Here is a 16,988-nt window from a genome sequence, read left to right as displayed (position 1 = left end):
TAACTGTTTGAAGTTTATTCTAGAAATGATACAATACTACCAATACACACACACACACACACACACACGAGAAATTAGAATAAGAAAGAGACTGAATAAAAGGAGATCAGATAGCAGTCTACAGTCATAATTCAAATGTGATTGACATTTAATCATTCAGCAAATATTTACTGAGTATATCCAGGCACTGTTTTAGACTCCAAAGATACACAGGTGAAGAACTGACAAAATCCCTGCCCCATTAAGCAACAATCTAGTGGAAACTGAAAATAAACTCGACAAATAAATAACTAGGGCAATAAGAATTAATGGGGGTTCACTGTGGGGGTTATTTTCACTAACGTGGTCAGGAAAGGCTTCTCTAAGGTGATGGTTTACTAAGGATTGGCAAACTATGGACCATCTGGCCTGCCATCTATTTTTGTTCAATCCATGAGGTAAGAATGGTTTTTAATATTTTTAAATGGTTAAAAAAAATCAGAAGAATATTTCATGCACATGAAAATTACATAAAAATATTTCAGTGTCCATAAAGTTGTATTAAAATATAGCCACACTCATTCGTGTGTTGTCTATGGCTGCTTTTGCACTACAACAGCAGAGTTGTCATTTGTTAAACAGAGACCATGTGGCCCTTTACAAAAAAAACTTGTTGAACCCTGCTTTAGATCTAAATAATAAGAAAAAGACAGAAATATAAAGATCTAGGTAGAGTAGTATTCTAGTTTGATAGTAAATGCCCAGAGACACCAACAAACATGGTATATATGACAAAGAGAAAGACCTTGGCTCTGCAGTGGAACAAGTGAGAATGGAAAGAGATGGTGTTGGAGAAGCAGACCTGACAAGAGGCCAGATCATGCACGGCTTTGTTGGCTATAGAAAGGTATTTGGATTTATTTCGGAGGGGGAGGAACTGAAAGGTTTAAAGAGAGGAAATAAGACTTGGTTTACATTTGGAGTACATAATTGCTGTGTGAAGAACCACCTTTAATGAAGTAAGAACACAAGCAAGGAGATGACAAAGTAGTCTAGCCTAAAGATTATAAATGGAGATTCAGGGGGTAGAATTGATGAGAGGAAGTTGAATTAAAGGTATTTTGGAGGTAGCGCAGAATTTGCTGATAGGTTATTTGGAATATAAATAAAAGAAAAACCAAGGATAACTCTTTAAAATTTAGGGTCTGAGCAATTGGATAAGTAGCAGAGTCATTCCAAAACCAGGAGAAAAAAGAAAACACTGTTTTCTTCTGACATGGTAAGTGTTAAGATATCTACTAGATATCTAAATGCTTCAATGCATATCTGTTTCCTTGCCTGGGAATAATGGCCACCTCAGAGAGTGGTCAAAATTAGGTAAGATAACATATTTGAAGTACTCAGAATACTGCCTGGCCCACAAACACTCAATAAATGCTAACCACTCATTATTTTTATTATCCAAATGGAAATGTCAAATAGGCAGTTGTTTATACAAGTCTGAGACTCCAAGAAGTAGTCAGGGTTAGAGACAAAGATTTAGTAGTCCTCGACATACAGATGAAATCATCCAGGAAGAGTGTGTAGATAGAGAGGTAACCAAAGGTAGTTTCCTAGGTTACTCTAACATTCAAGAAAGTTAAGCAGAGGAGGGAAGTCATACAGAATACTGAAAATGAATAACCAATGAGTTAAGAAAAAAGCCGGTTGAATATAGTGTTACAGAATGCAAGAAGAGTGTTTCAAGAAGGAAGTGGTCAGCTGGGTCAAATGCTGCCCAAAGGTTTAACAGGATGACTGAAAATTATGTATTAATCTGGCAAGAGAGAGGTCCTTGAGGGCTTTGACATTTCAGTAGTCACAGGGATAAAAGCTCAATTGCAGTGGTTGAGGGCAGGATAAGAGGACAGATAGCACTTTCAAGGAGTTTTGTTGTGAAAGGGAGTAGAGAATTAGTAGCTTAAAAGGACATGGGGGTCAAGGGTTTTTTTAAAGGCTATATTAAGACCATTTTTTATGTTGACGAGACCAATCCGGTTGAAAGAGAAACTGCCGAGAGGACAACTGCAGGAACAACCCTGAGTGGAGAAGGATGGAATCCAGAGTACAAATGGAAAGTTGTACTTCGATTGTAGCAGGCAGCAGAAGATACAGTGGTACTTAAGTTCCCCAGTAACAGGAAGAAAAAAGGCTATTAAACACTTTGAAAATGTTAAAAAAATACCTTAATTCATATATTACACTTGGTGTTACCACCTCTGAAGAATCAGTAAATCAGTAAAGAATACTTGAAATGCTCCAAAGAATTGTGTTAATTGTATTAGCTTTAAGAGCTTCAACCTTCAAATTACCAATTTCCAAAAAAGTATTGCAATTTTAATACTAATATTCATGCTATATTTTAATCTGAGCTCAGGAAAAAAATATTAAATAGTAAGTTCCATGAGGGAAAGGACTTGTCCAATGCAATGCCAATGCCCCAGCCCTTGGTCATATGCCTGGTACATAAAAGATGTTCTCTGAAAAATGAATTAGATTTTACAATCTCTCTACATTTCTTACTTTGTAGAGTGCTATATTCAGGGGGAAGATGAGCCTCTTTGCAAGCACTTTTTCACTGTAACAGAAGAAAATATAGTGATACCTGTAAATCATTTACAAAAAGTGGAATATAACAGTAACACTGTTGAATCTCTAAGAATGGAAAAGTATAATATACTTAAGCACAGTCAAATATGCAGACATCAAGAGACAAACTTCTTAAGCCAAGATGGTTTCTGAAATCCGAGAAAGTATGCAGTTATTAAACTAACATCACAGTCTCATACCAACAGATTGGCAGGGGCAGAGTCAACAACAAATTCTCTGTTATCAATGCATCAAAGAGAACACTGGTTGTTTGAATGCAAAACAGATAGGAAGAGTTTTAAACTTTTAAATATAATCTCTGCCTGATATTGAGAAATGTTAACCCCAAAAGTCATCGAGGATTAAACAATGCAAAGACAATACACTGTTCTTCAATAACAATAGTTAGTAAAATTTTCACCCACACAAGAATGAAATCAGTTTTCAAATATTTAATTCAATTCTTCCAAGCACCTGTCACCTAAGAAACACAAATGCTACCCACTTTGTAATCAGAGAAAGTAGTACCTCCTCATCCTCACTCCATGTCAACAAGAACAAGCAGCAAAGATGTTCAAAACAGCTAAACACATGAGACAGGTGAACTCCACCCATCCTGCTTCAGAAAGAGGTAGCCATAAAGTAGTCGCCTGTCTTAAAAAAAAAATACAAATAAACTTACTATTTCAGATAGTAAGCTATACAGATTTTTGGCAATGCCCCAAATTACTTTGCTGGATCTTAAAAAACAACAAAATATCAAAAAAGGTATATTTCTGGACTCCTACGTTCAAGCCTAAACTGTTTTACCTACTTGCTGCAGAAGAAATAAGCCCCTTTAATAGGTATACTGTAGAAAATAAGTTAATCATCACAATCACAGGGTTTATTCTTCTCTTGAATAGGATGGAAAAATTAAACAAACAACAACATTGTTTTCAGAGATGGTGCTTTTTATTTAAGAGGTTTTGGTTCCCCAGATGTCAACTTTAAGTAGTTAACTTCAGTTTGCACTATACGCTCATTCAACTACAAGTTTCTACTATATATTTCAATTTTTTTCTTCCAGCTTGTTGTTCTTATCTTGGTGCAAAACTCAGGTTGCATCTTTCCTTCTGGGAAGATGGGCTGTTGAAAGACCAATAGCAACAAAAGTAATACTGAGGAATTCACAACGTCCTTCTCTCTACAGGTAAATAGGGTTATCTCTCCATAGTCAGTTATCTGAAGGAGCAATGGTTAAGTTAAATGACAAAGTGAAAGTGAAGATTTTCTTTGGCCAAAAAAAAAAGCTGCCTAGTCAGCCAACACAATTTTGCCCTAGTATTTTTTAGGAATTGATATTCAATATATGAGTTGAGAAGTTTTATGTTAATATCTTGAAAAACCAATAAACTCTCTTCTGATTACCAAATCACATTTGGAAGTTTGCCATCACATTCTGAGAAGCCTACATTATGTTGCATTAACTTATTAAAAAAAAAAGTCCCTGGTATTTTTTTATTACTCCAACACTAGTTTCACAAGTAAAATAAAGAAACATGAGAATTAGTCTTTGCTTCTATAATCTCTTGCTTTCTGAACTTATATCTGTATGACTAGCAATTAAAAGTTATAAAAGTATGACTGTCTTATATTTCCAATTTCTAGAGTTTCTCAAATGACACCCAAGTTTACAATTAGGGAATCAAACTACCCATCACTTTGCTACCACTTGCAGAATCCCTGCAATAATCCAGCTTCACCTTTGAACTCCCGTCATTTTATGAGATTGGGTAAGAGTAGATAGCATTTACTATATAAAACTTAGAAAATATTCGCTATATGTAAATAATCTTAAATAAACTAAGTATCAATTCACCTAAAAGAAGGAATTTATACACAATTCCAGTACTAAATTCAAGTCCTAAAGCTTCACTAACCCAATCAAGGTTTTAGCATTAAGAGCTAGTAGGAAAACGAGCAGTATTAATATCAATCTGCTCAGACTTTTGGTAATCTATATGAATAATCCCAATTCACAGTTTTCATTCTGACTATACAGGAAATGCTTTCTGCAACCCAACCTATCTAAAAGGTTTCATTCTGAGTGATGCAAGCCCTCCACACAGCCTCAAAAGCCAAGGGTCAGAGGCCTTTGTAATCCTCATTCACATGAAGCCAACTTACTTTAGATTGAAAAGGATTTACAAAGCACTTGTTAATAATACATCCACAAGTAGTGATAACCATAACAAGCAATATTCTGAAGAGTATCTCTTTAAACCACAACTAAAAATGGACATAAAAGCTACAAATACCTGTTTCCAATATTGAGACCACACCTCCTGTTTTCCCTGGTTTCTCTTGATGTTTAAGATTTCTCTCTTAGCTCTATCTACTAAATTTTTATTCTCCTATAAAACAACTATAAAATCATTTCACAAAGACATTTCTCTGGAGTTTACTACTGAAAGTTAATTATTGCCATAAATTGAGAATTCAAATCAAACACTTCCTAGGGAGCCAATGAGGCCCTAGGATCCCTTGGGGAATATTAAAAAATATAAAACATGATCCGTATCCTCTAGGATCTGAGTAAAAATATACTTATTGATTCACAGAATGAGAAGGTAGCTTGAGAGGTCATTTTATACATATATACACAGGACTGCACTTAAAATTCATCTCCAGAGAAAATCATAATATTATTTTGGTAACCATTTTACCATCACTATAATGACAACCATGATTAGCAACAAGTTCTTTACATGCCTACCCTTTGCTTCAGTTTAAAACTATTTCTTTTATTCTAGTATCCGTGGAGCTGTAAAACAGCTGGTTACCATTCCTAATAATGGATCCATTCATGTTTTTTGAAGTTATTAAGCTGCCTCTCAACCTTTCATTCTCCCAACCTTTCCTCATAGGACTGACTTCCAATCATATAATCATCCTTTGAGTCTCCTCAGAATCGTCTCCAAGGTCTCCTCATCCCTTTTAAGTTGAGGAACCTAGAAATGGAAACAACACTCAAGTAAGGGGAGAATCAGTGTTAGTATTACCTATACAAAAGATGATGTCATCCCATCAGGATACATCACTTTTAAAACCCCAATCAGTACTTTTACAAAATGCCCTCTTAGACTTTCCTGTGATACTTAATTTACTACTTCTTAAAAATTACTCAAAATTATTCAAGTCTTGAACGTTAATAGCTTATGCAATATGTCCTTTCAAGGTATTCCTAAAAGTTATATAAATACCAAATTTTCAATTCAATATTCACTGATAACCTTCTATATGGAAAGTCACCACTGTAAACGATATAATACATAAATGACTTAGAAAGGTCCATGTATTCAGGAAATCATAATCTAATGGGGGAAAGACAGACACAATAAAAAGCATTTACAACATAAAGTATCCTGGAGTAAATGCTTTAAGTGTAGGTATAAAGTACAATAAGATAATAAGAAAGAAGTTGAGTTTCAACTAGTGGTATCTGTAAAAGCTTCATAGAAGAGTGGGGATCTGAGCTGAGCCATGAAAGATGAGTAATCCAGAGGCAGGGCAAGACAGGAAACACTTTAAGGCAAAAAAGAGGCATTAGTAAAGGTACAAAGGCAGGCACAAACAGACTGCGGAGAACATCTAATAGACTGGTCATTCAGTGTGGAAACATATAAGCTGAGAATGTGTGTTCAAGAAATAATGTTCAAAATGTAGAAATGTAGGCCAGCGAGATTACAAAGTGCTGAGAATTTTGAGTCCTATAGTCAGTGAGAATCAAAGGGTTTTAAGAGTAAAGTGATATAATCAGATGTGTATTTAAGAAAATCCTGGCAACACTATACAGTGAAAAGGAAGGCAGAGAGACCAGTTAAGAGATTATGGTAATAATCCATGCAAAGATAATGGAAACTTAAAGTAGGACAATAAAAACAGAAAAGCAGGGACAGATTAAAGAAACACTATAAAAATATCATGGACAAGCTTCAGAAATTTATTGGATGGCATGGGAAGAAAAAGGAGTTGAAGACAGCACAGTACAGAGAGGATGAATGAGCTTTCGAATAAATATAAGTTTGGATTTGAACTCTTGCTCACCTACTTAACTAGCAATACAACAAGGAAAACTATTTAACTTGTCTGTGCTTCAGTTTCTTCATCTGCAAAACATGGTGTGTTAGGTACTTTAGCAAACCTTATATTTAAGAGAGAAAGCAGAACTCTATTTTCCTTGTTAAGCATACTACCCTCTACTAGTTATTCTTAAACCTTAATCTGTTTTAAACTATTCTACTTCTGGTTATTTTTATTTATCAAGTTAAGTTCCAACTCTCAGAAACTGGAACCTACAACTTAGCATTTCTTCTATAATTAAACTGTTAATTGCATTGATCTCTGCGGACCAACACTTAACTCTCCCAAAGCCGAAACTTGAGAACAAAACGTCAATTAGTTACCAAGTATAGACAGACTATATTAATATCTGAACCTGGGGGTCGAAAACCCTGAAGAACCTCAGAGTTGTTGTAGGGGATCGCCAAGTATTCATTCACACACATAAAAAGATAAGGAACACTAGTTAGACACCAAGAGTAGTAACTCCAATATAGCTGTCTTAGCCTGACAATTAGGCAACTCACAGAGGCACTGTATTTCTTGGTATCCTGCCTTATTTATTGCTTTGTTCTTTCTCCTTCCTTTTTGCCTTATCTCTAATTACATTCTAGCTGGACACTAACAGTACCTACTATTACCAAGATGCATGACTGGCCTTCAATTTGGTTCTAGCTTACTAATGAACCTGACACCCAGATCAAAATCAAGAACATTCTAAAGTCAAAATTATAGCACTCAAATAGGTATATACATATACACATATACCTCAAAGTAATGAAAACCAGTTATCTTGGTGAAAAAAAATTATAGCATTATAATTTTAATTATAATTAAAATTTCTATCTCTGAATCCTAATGATTAGGGATTCCTAAGTACCAAGCAAAGTGCTAAGTACTTTGCATGCATAATTTCAATTAAGCTTCACAATAATCTTTTGCAGCATGATTACTGGTAATTTACAAATGAAGAAACTAAAGCATGGAGAGGTCCAATTTTTCCAAGGTCATTCAGCTAATAAATGGCAGAGTAAGATTTGAACACAGGCAGTCTTAATAGATCTTAATTACTATGCTATACTATCTCATACTATTACGGATTAGATAATGACATTCTCCCTCTCCTTTGTATTTATATATGCATAAATAAAAAATCCTAGCTGGAGAGATTACAAAAGGATTTCCTCTTTAACTAAGCTTAAAGAGATGTTATCCACATGGTTTCACTGCTTATAACTAAAGGCAATAATTTAAGGGCAGTGCTGTATGCTTGTGTTTGATCTAAAAATTAATTAATACTCATGGATGGACAGAAGTTGAATATAGGCATGTATAGATATTTATTCCTCTCAGTGTAGATATTTATTATAGATACTTGATTAACTTCTCCCCAATTTTCAGAACTGAGTACGAAGGAGAGCTTAAAGAAAAATTTTCTCCAAAAACCTTCCTCATAAGTAGTATTACTCTCCTAGTTTAAGATAGAAAGCCACAATTACTTTGACACTGTAAAATGAGAAGCAACAATGCTTCAGCAAAGAATGGCTCATAAGGGTTGAATATCTGTAAAACAGCTTGAATAATAGAAATGTTCATAGCTCTTACTACTGAAAGACTTCAAAAAAATCTACACCCAAATATTCTAACCAAACTCAGAATCAGAAATGCAAGAAAACAGACAAAATATATGGAAGAAACTCCAATGTCAGAAATAAATGCCAGTGGAATAGATTCTACCCCTTGGTACCACATAAGGCACGCTGTGGCAATAATTAAAGGTAAGAAATCTGGGGAAATCCCTTCAGTCTACTTGTCAAATAGAGAAACAACTATTCATTTCAAAGAAAGGGGAATTTTCATCCACAGCACAGAAAACTGCTAACTAACTATTACATTTATATCTTTAACCGTTAAAACTCATTAGGGTAGTATATTCAACCACTAAGAAGTTAAACCAAGTATGGCCTCTAACAAATTTTGTACTAATCCTACAAGGGGACTTATGTCATCCAAAACAACTACAAATCACACAACAAAATTCTTCTTTCAAAATATCTTAGTCTTTAAAAGCAAATGTCTGGCAGAGGCTACAGCCACATGGTTGGCTTCCCCTGGTGTGTAACCTGACAAGGTACAAAGCTCATTGAAATATTTAACAGTGGTGGTATGGATTTCCTTGGATCCATCAAGAAAAGCAGCTCATCCTTTTTAAAAACATAAAGAATCATTTTATGAGATGTCATTCCCTCAATCCAAGTGTCAGTGTTTTTCCTTGGGGCTTTCTCAGGGCCTTTATTGAGGGAGTAAATGAAAAGACTAACAAAGGACCCCTTTTCTCTCCCTATTCCCAACATAATCCACCTTAGCCACAGGGCCAGTAGCATCCACACTGTCATAAATGCCAGCAATTAGAGAATTAGGCCATAAAACCACCCACTCAAGGTAAAAGAGTGCAGGCCTCCAGCTTTATTTAATGCATGCCATAAAGATCCTATACTTCCTTCTTTCAGGCCTTCTTCACAACCAGTGAAATGACAATAACAAACAAAAAAAAGTAGTCTTTTGTCTGCCTGCCTCATATTGATGTGATCAATGAAACCATCTGGGTCCAGGTGAAGAATTTAAGATTCTTTTTTCTTAATAAAGGCTGCATTTCCTCTAGCATGCCACATACAGATCCATTAAAGGATATGCTACATTTTGGGCACAAATATAATAGAAACTAAAGGGAAACTACATTTTCCAGAAAAAATATTTTACCTTATTCTGAAACTACTCTAGAAGCCTAGCCAATTCCTGAACTTCCCAAGAAATACTGGAGCCTACAAGAGTATTCTTAATTAACTCAATAATTTCTAGAGCCTCCTGAACTCCTTTGTACTCAAAAAGTTAATCAAATCTCATAGTTAACTTTCACTGTCTGTTTTCAAATCTGATACAATTTAGGAGCAATCAATAATTCCACTGTCTTCATAACCTACCAATCCACAAAGGTCACAAGTCTGTGATTTACTCTATATAAGGTTTTATTTATCAAGCTTTAAGCCAATCTAGATAAGACCCAAAAACTTTTTAACAATGAGCTACTCTTTAGCTTCCTCTTCCCTACTAGTGCCTACAGGGTTAAGAATCTGATTAAAATGCAGGTACCTCATGTCAGACTCATTAGTAATTTAACTTTTCTTAATACCTGAAAATAACATGCATCCAAAAGTTACCATCCAGCAATCCTAGAATAAATTCCTCTTAAAGCAGTGATAGTCACAAAGCTTCCCCTCCTCTCTCAAAGGTCTTTGCCACTGGTGCCCTCCACCTTGGCAGAGGAAGAATGGAAAGAGACAAGATATTCACATGGCCTGACTGAAGGCCTTAGGTTAAATGACAGAAGGAAGCTGAAGTTCTGTGCCAACACTAGTGGAATGTGAGCAGGCACAAAGAGATCTTAATTAGGAGACCTATCATTGAAATACAGTGAATTTCCAAAAGAGAGAGGCGCTGCAGTATGTGATGCCTCAGACTAAGCAAAACACTACTGCCACCACCCCTAGCCACAGGGCAAGGCAACCAACGGGTACTGAGTCTGCACAGTGGCTCTACAGAAGGACAGCATCAAAGTGAGCAAAGAGATGGAAACTGAGTCAAGACGGGAGTATTTTCTCTTCTCAACTTCCAATCAGAAGATGAATCACTATTTTGTGAATGATGATTTCCTACAGGAGCATGTGCCTTAGGATAATTAAATGGAAGGTGAAGAAAGGCACATGTCACGTGGTTTTTAGTGAGATGAAGTTCTAAAGACCGCATTGCTGATGCTCAGTACAAACTAAAGTACTACATTTCAGAGGATATTAACAACTACTCCCTGCAACATAGGTACCATCACTTTGGATTTATAAATAGTGTACTGAATTTTTCTTTTCATTTAAAAGTTCACACATCTAGAGGAATACACCACCTAGACTAAAAATAACTTCCCTTTTGGACAGTCAGGAATCCACAACACTGAAAACATGAAAACAAAGTCAGCCAAACAAGAGGGACTCTAAACACCAGATAATGAGTTATATTTAAAATTTGATCTTCATTTTTCTTATAATTGAAACTGACCAACTTCGGCAAAGAACTTTTTCCATACAGTTAAGTCCTTATATTTCGTCCATACAATGAAAACTTTCTCACCAAGGTGAAATTTCCCTTCCCAATAATAATGCCAGTTAAATGGGCCAATGTATAATCTGATATTAAAAGTTACCAAAGAGGCTCCATGATTCTGACTCTTTAAATAAACTCAGAATAAGAAGTTCTGACCTGACCAAAAAATTAACATAACAGAAAGGAATCAGAATACTGGAGCAGAAAAGAATTCATAAGCTAATATTTAACAATCTTTTCATTTTACAGATCAGAAATTTAAGGTTAAAAGTGGACTGCCTAAGGTCCCATAACTGATCAGTGAGATGAGTGCGAGACGAGTCCATGTCCATGGACTTCCACTCCAAGGATTCTTCTAGTCCACTGTGTTCTCTGCTTCATATTCCTTCTGCCAAGCTCAGGATCAGCTATAAAGGCAAAGAAGGAGCAACTTCCACTCTTGGCACGTATGCCCAGTGGACAAAAAAAATTTTTTTAAATCACGGTCTCTCCAACTACAGGACCATCATCTAAGCGCAACCCAAGAGCCTACCTTAGTCCATCTCAACTAAACTGTCTTTTCAAATGAAAACAAATACATACCAATGCTGTAATTCAGTTGCAATTTATATCTAATTAAAATCTGCCACGTTTTATGATTAAGGTAGAAATTTTGCTTTTAACAGTAGAAATTTTTCGAGCTGATAAGGTAACTGAATTATAAAATTAATAAAGACTAGTTGCTGATAAACCAGTTATGGGGTTTATATTAAAAGAGCCCAAATTCTAGTCGACAGAGAAGATACTATATTATGTTTATTTAGATGGCAAAGTACAGCAGCATTAACACTACCTGAGGCAATCTTCAGGAAAGTGAGGCACTTACACTATGCAGAGAGAGGAAAGGCAAAAAAGCAGACTTCTGATTTCTTACAGTGCTCAATAAAATAAAACTTTAATTCCACTTTCTAATTGTCATACAGAAAGCCAAAATAGGAGACCAGCAAAATCTATATGTTTTTAAAAATAATCCCATTCTGACAGAATTTGGTCATGAAGAACTCTTACATGTTGTTGCCCAGAGAGATACTCAATATGAGGGAAGTCAGGAACATATGGTGGTGAAGGACAAATCTCCTACAGCTAAAAGGAGTTGAAACAGGGAAGTGATCTGGAAGTTCTGTCACCTTCCAACCACCTTAACTTACTAGATTCTATTAAGTATTAACTTACTTTTTTTTTTTTAATGAACAAGTTATAGTCATTATTCATTTAAAGCAAACCGGAATTGAAAAAGGCTAAAAACATTCTGGGTCACAAACCTTTTCTTCATAAATCCAGGCAAGACTTGATAAGAGCTGTGAGTGAATTCTGAGAAACAATCTTCAGAATTCTGTAAGTCAGCCAGCCCAGGGGAACCTTAAACCTCCCTTATGGAACATTATCATTGATTGTAAGACCCTGTAACAAAATGCTTGGCTTCTACACTGAAAACTACCAGGTCAAAGGATATACTATAGTTTAATACTAAATTATACTATGGGTTAGCACTAACCCATGCCTACATACTAGACTGTTTCAAGCTACCACATAAAAAGCTTAACAATGGAACAACAGCCCATTCAAGTCCAATTTAGAAAAAAATAATTAAGTTTAATGTAAGGAGTCAACAGCTCTTCTCAAAATGAAGTACCAACTACTGTTCAGGCAAAATTTTTAAAGGAAAAGAAAACAATAATATGACCTGATTTGAAATAACTGCAATTCCGTGACAGGCTTCATTACATACTACTGCTAAGCAAAATAATGCCAGTGAAAAAGAAAATGTTAGCACCTGATTAAAACTTTAAAGATGATTTGTCAAAGACCAACAGATAAAATATTCTGGTGCCCAGACATTAGGTCCCTGAATCCAGGTGGCTCTCTTTCTCACCAGTCTCTTAAAAAGCTATGATTGAAAACTATCAACATAAAACTTTGCTTTTGAATATGTGATAACAACATTTGAAATGTGAACACTTGGTCCTTCAATACAAAATACATAATAAGCATGCTAAACAAGAAGAAAATGCTTCTCAGGGTCCTCTTAAAATAGACTAACTGCTCCCAATAGAGACTTTCTTATTATACTCAAATATACATGGGGCTAAAATTCTACATATAACCAGACAAGTCTCAATTTTGAAAATAAGCAGGTAAATGAATTTTTTTTTTTTTTTTTTTTTTTTTGCTGCTGTATCTTTTAAAAAAGCAAAATCAACTCACATTTAAGCACCAACTCCATGCAAGTAACCTGAACGGTTCAGTCTTTTTGTCATGTATGAGGCCTTTGGTTCTCCAACTACATGGGATCTGTGTTGTTAGCTTAAAAAATACAGAATTGGCCTTTCAAAAAAAAATAATAATCTACAGCAACCAATAAATAGTCTCAAGCAACCCTGCTGACTGCAGCTGCCTTCTGAAGGCTGGGAAAAGGAGGTGGAGATAGAGCAGAGAGAGGCAGGGAAAAGGGACGCGCTGCAGCTAGCTACATAGCAAGGAACACGCCCCCATCATGTCCTCCTTGCTCTGTCAGAAGGCGGGTTGTTGTCAGCCTCCTGATCAAGCTGCCTTAGAAAGGGTTTAAAAAAGGAGGCAGGAAGACTAACAACTAAAAAATGCCAGCTCCTTGAAAGGAGGGGCCAGGGTCCCTGGAATCTCCTCCCTCCCCATCTTCCCAGGATCTCTGAGTATATCTAACGGGGTGCCGGGCACAATAGGGGACAAGGGGTTTGCCCAGGATATTTTGTGTGCACCAACGGCAAAGCACGCAGGAAATGCCTGGTTATCTTTCCCTTTCTGTTTCAATCAAGAGCACTCCAGAGCAGCAACCCCAGCAACCCCCTACCCCCCTTCGCTTCAGCCCCTAGCAGCTGCTCTTCTCCTCCTAGCATCCCTATCCTCTTCTTTCCCCCTCCCCTCACAATTCAAACTCCCCCTTCTGCACCCAATGGAAAACAAATGCGCAACGCGACTGGCTGAACCTGAACTCAACTTCCCTTCCCAGTGCAACTTTCCTTTTTGCTGAAGGGGGCTGAATAATGTTTATCAAAACACCCCTATTCTCGCCCCTGTACTAATGGGGAAGGGGCAAAGCTCTTAAGAATCAGAGAGATAACCCTAACTCCCCCTTCTAAGGAAGAACTTTGCTCCATAACCGCCCCTTTCTCCCAACCTAAAGCAACCATCACCACACACTAAAGTAAAACTGTCCCTTATCTACTCTCCTTATCCCAACCCTGCTTCTCCCAACCCTTCCAAGCCCCAGCCAGGATTGGCCTAGGAAAAGGTGGATCAATAATGAAATGACGGAGAAAAGAAGGGCGGGAGGGGAGCTAGGGTTGGAGACTGTCCCGCACAGTGGGTGGGGTAGGAGAGCAGCTGCTTCCCCTGGGAGGATGCTGCCCAAGTCCCCCCACAAACACCTCCCCTTACAGGGGCCCCTTCCCCAGAGCTGGAGGGAAAGCCTGCCTCCTCTCCAGGGGGAATGATGGAAAGCTGATCTTCTCTGAGCCTAGGGAACAGTGGACTATTTTCCCCTTAAAGATGCCACTAATTCTTCATACTAAAGGAGGGAAAGGGTGGAATGAAGGTAGAATTCCCTGCCACCAATAAGCTAGAAACTCTGTAGCTCTGTAAGATGGGGGAAATAGACTGCTGCTGTGTGAGATCACCGTTATTTCAGAGGGAACGGAGGTAAAAGAAGGCAAGGAAAGTAGATTTTTCATGGTGGGATAGGGCGGGATGAAGAAGCATCTATCAGCTTGGGGTGGGGGGATGTAGGGTGGGGGAAGGGGAGGTGGGGCAAGAAGGGGAGGGCTGGTGGTGTATGGACCTGGCCCGAGGATGGGGCAAGGGTTCATCAGGTCTTCGAAAGCAAGGTGCTGGAAGGGACGTCGGTCCCCCAGGGTAGAAGAACGTGGCCCTGGACGAGGCCGTCACCCGAAAGATGCCCAAGAGGAAAACTGCCCCAAGAGTAAAACATCTGCCCAGAGAGGGAGGCGGGGATGTGGCGGGATCAGGTCAGGAGGAGGGAGGGAGGGAGGAATCTTGCTCGGATGAGGTAATTCAGAAAGGGAGGAGGGGGTTCAGTCCTGGGATGGGAAACCCCGGGCAAGGGGTCGGTGCTGGGCGATTTGGGCAAGGGGCGGGGGCGGGGGCGGCAACGCCCTCAGCCAGATGGGTCCAAATCCCGGGGTGGGGGCGCCTGGGGGTCTGAACCCATGTGTGGGGGTCCCAAGATGGGAGGGCCATTTGCCCCGGGTCAGACACCCTAGGATGGTCCCAGAATTGGGATGTTCCACATTCCCGGATGGGGGAGGGGAGGGAGCTCCGCAGAGGGTCGAGACCCCGGACCTGGGGGTTCCTCGCCCCCTTACCTCTCCGCTGCCGCCTCCCCCGCCGCTCTCCCCAAACACCGCCCGGAACCGGCGCAGGTTGGTGCCGATGGCGGCCGAGACCTGCAGCGCCGCGTCGAAGCCCGGGCCCACCCGGAGCAGGGCCGGCCCAGAGGAGGCTGAGGACGATGACGAAGACGAAGACGAGGCGGACGACGAAGAGGCTGCTGAGGCGGGGGCCGCTACCCCTGGAACCCCAGCCCCGCTGCTTCCCGCCGCCGCCGCGGCCGCCACAGCCGGGGGGGAGGGGGGCGCCCCGGGGCCGCCGCCGCTGACCGGGGGCCCGGGGGGAAGCAGCAGGGCCGGGACGCGTTGCCGCGGGGCGCCCCCTAGGCCCCGGCGCCCCCCGCCACCGCCGCCCCCGGTGGTCCCGGGTCGGGCGGGGAAGCGCCACCGACAGCTGTGCGCCATGTTCGCCCCGTGAAGTGAAGCAGCGAGAGGGAGAGGCGACAACACAGGGGGGCGGGGAGGCGAAGGGGGGTGCGAAGGCCCCGGAACCTGCCTAACCCGCTCGGCACCGCCGGGCGGCCTGAGCCCTGCCGGCCGCCATGCAGAGCGCCGGGCCGCGCCAGCCAGCCCAGCAATCTGGATACCACGCTCCGGTCTCCGCTTCTGACGCCTGGCCGCGGCTACTCCATTCCGAGGCCCGGGCCGCCGCCTCCTGCCCGCCCGCCCGCCCCGCAACCTGGATAACTGCATGCCCCGCCCTCCGGGAGCGGCAGAGCTCGGGAAAAGGAGGGGGGGAAGGAAGCCCAGGAGCCCGAAGCGGAGCGCGGGTTCCGGGGAGAGGGGGAGGGGAGCGCGAACTAGGGGAGGATGGAGGCGGAGGGAGCCGGGCCGCCTGCAGCCTCGAGAGCCCAGAGGCCGATTACACACGTTCCCGGGATGCGCTGGGAATCGAACTGCCCGGGAGAGCAGCTTCCAAGATAACGCGGCTGCCGGGTCGGGGACGAGTGAGCCTTTTCAGCCTCGGGGCACGGATCCAAGATGGGTCAGCCCTAATTTAACGCCTTTAGAATAAAAATAAAAATAGCCCTTATTGTACTACGTGCGAAATGGAAGCGTTGCCCAGTTTACTATATGCAAAATAGAAAGGCCCTCAATGAACGCGCTTTAAAAAATAAAGAGCCCCTCCCATTTTCCTGCTGGAGCTCTCTCCAAAATGCACACAGCAAGTGGCAGGTCTCCCGCCACCTACTCGCCCTGCTAAGCATTCGGGGCTGAAGAAGCCCCTGGCTTTCGAGCCCTTCTGCAGGGAGTTGGGCTGTTTCTCCAGCCCGGGCATGGGGGCCACAGCGTGCTCCGCTAACGAAGCGGTGTTACAACGTAGCTGAAGCTAGGTGGCTAACGGGGCCTGGAGGGAAGAGGCGGGCAAAAGCGCCTCCGCCCCTTCTTCCTCAGTTCTCTGCCTGCCGCTGCATGCAAAGCAGACCCTAACATATGCATGCAGAGGGAGGGGGGCTCGCGAACACGTTTCTGATTAAGAGAGGGGGAGGAGGAGAACGCTGGGCATTATGATACAGTGGGTGGAAGGGGCCCGCGGTCGGCGAGCTCTGTGCGCGGGGTTACTAGGCTGAGGGGGAGGGGGAAGGAAGGAGGAGGGTTAGGGCTGGGGATGAATATCCACCGGTTTACTTTATTGCGGGAAAGAGGGGAGGGCGCCTCAAGCTAAGCATTAGTAGCCTGCAAGGCTGGGAAAGCAGAGAAGGG

At 40.9% G+C, this 16,988-nt stretch overlaps 1 protein-coding gene across 8 annotated transcripts in view; it reads right to left on the bottom strand.

Annotated features, from left to right (window-relative positions):
- KMT2A (lysine methyltransferase 2A) overlaps positions 1–15,774 on the bottom strand; it is a 74,822-nt gene extending 59,048 nt beyond the window's left edge. For 2 of the 8 annotated variants that reach the window (XM_039888060.1, XM_039888061.1), the window contains exon 1: positions 15,261–15,689. In XM_039888060.1, coding sequence (XP_039743994.1) covers positions 15,261–15,689 — 429 coding nt within the window. Of the gene's footprint in view, positions 1–13,107; positions 13,207–15,260 lie in introns of all 8 variants that reach the window. The other 6 variants (XM_039888058.1, XM_039888057.1, XM_039888059.1 and 3 more) reach the window with 6 other exon arrangements.
- Between the last annotated feature and the right edge of the window lie 1,214 nt (positions 15,775–16,988).

This window comes from Pteropus medius, unplaced genomic scaffold (assembly GCF_902729225.1).
Source record: "Pteropus medius unplaced genomic scaffold, Ma_sr-lr_union100, whole genome shotgun sequence".
NCBI lineage: Eukaryota > Metazoa > Chordata > Mammalia > Chiroptera > Pteropodidae > Pteropus > Pteropus medius.
The sequence above is the reverse complement of the archived record's forward strand: the minus strand, read 5'-3'. Positions and strand labels throughout refer to the sequence as shown.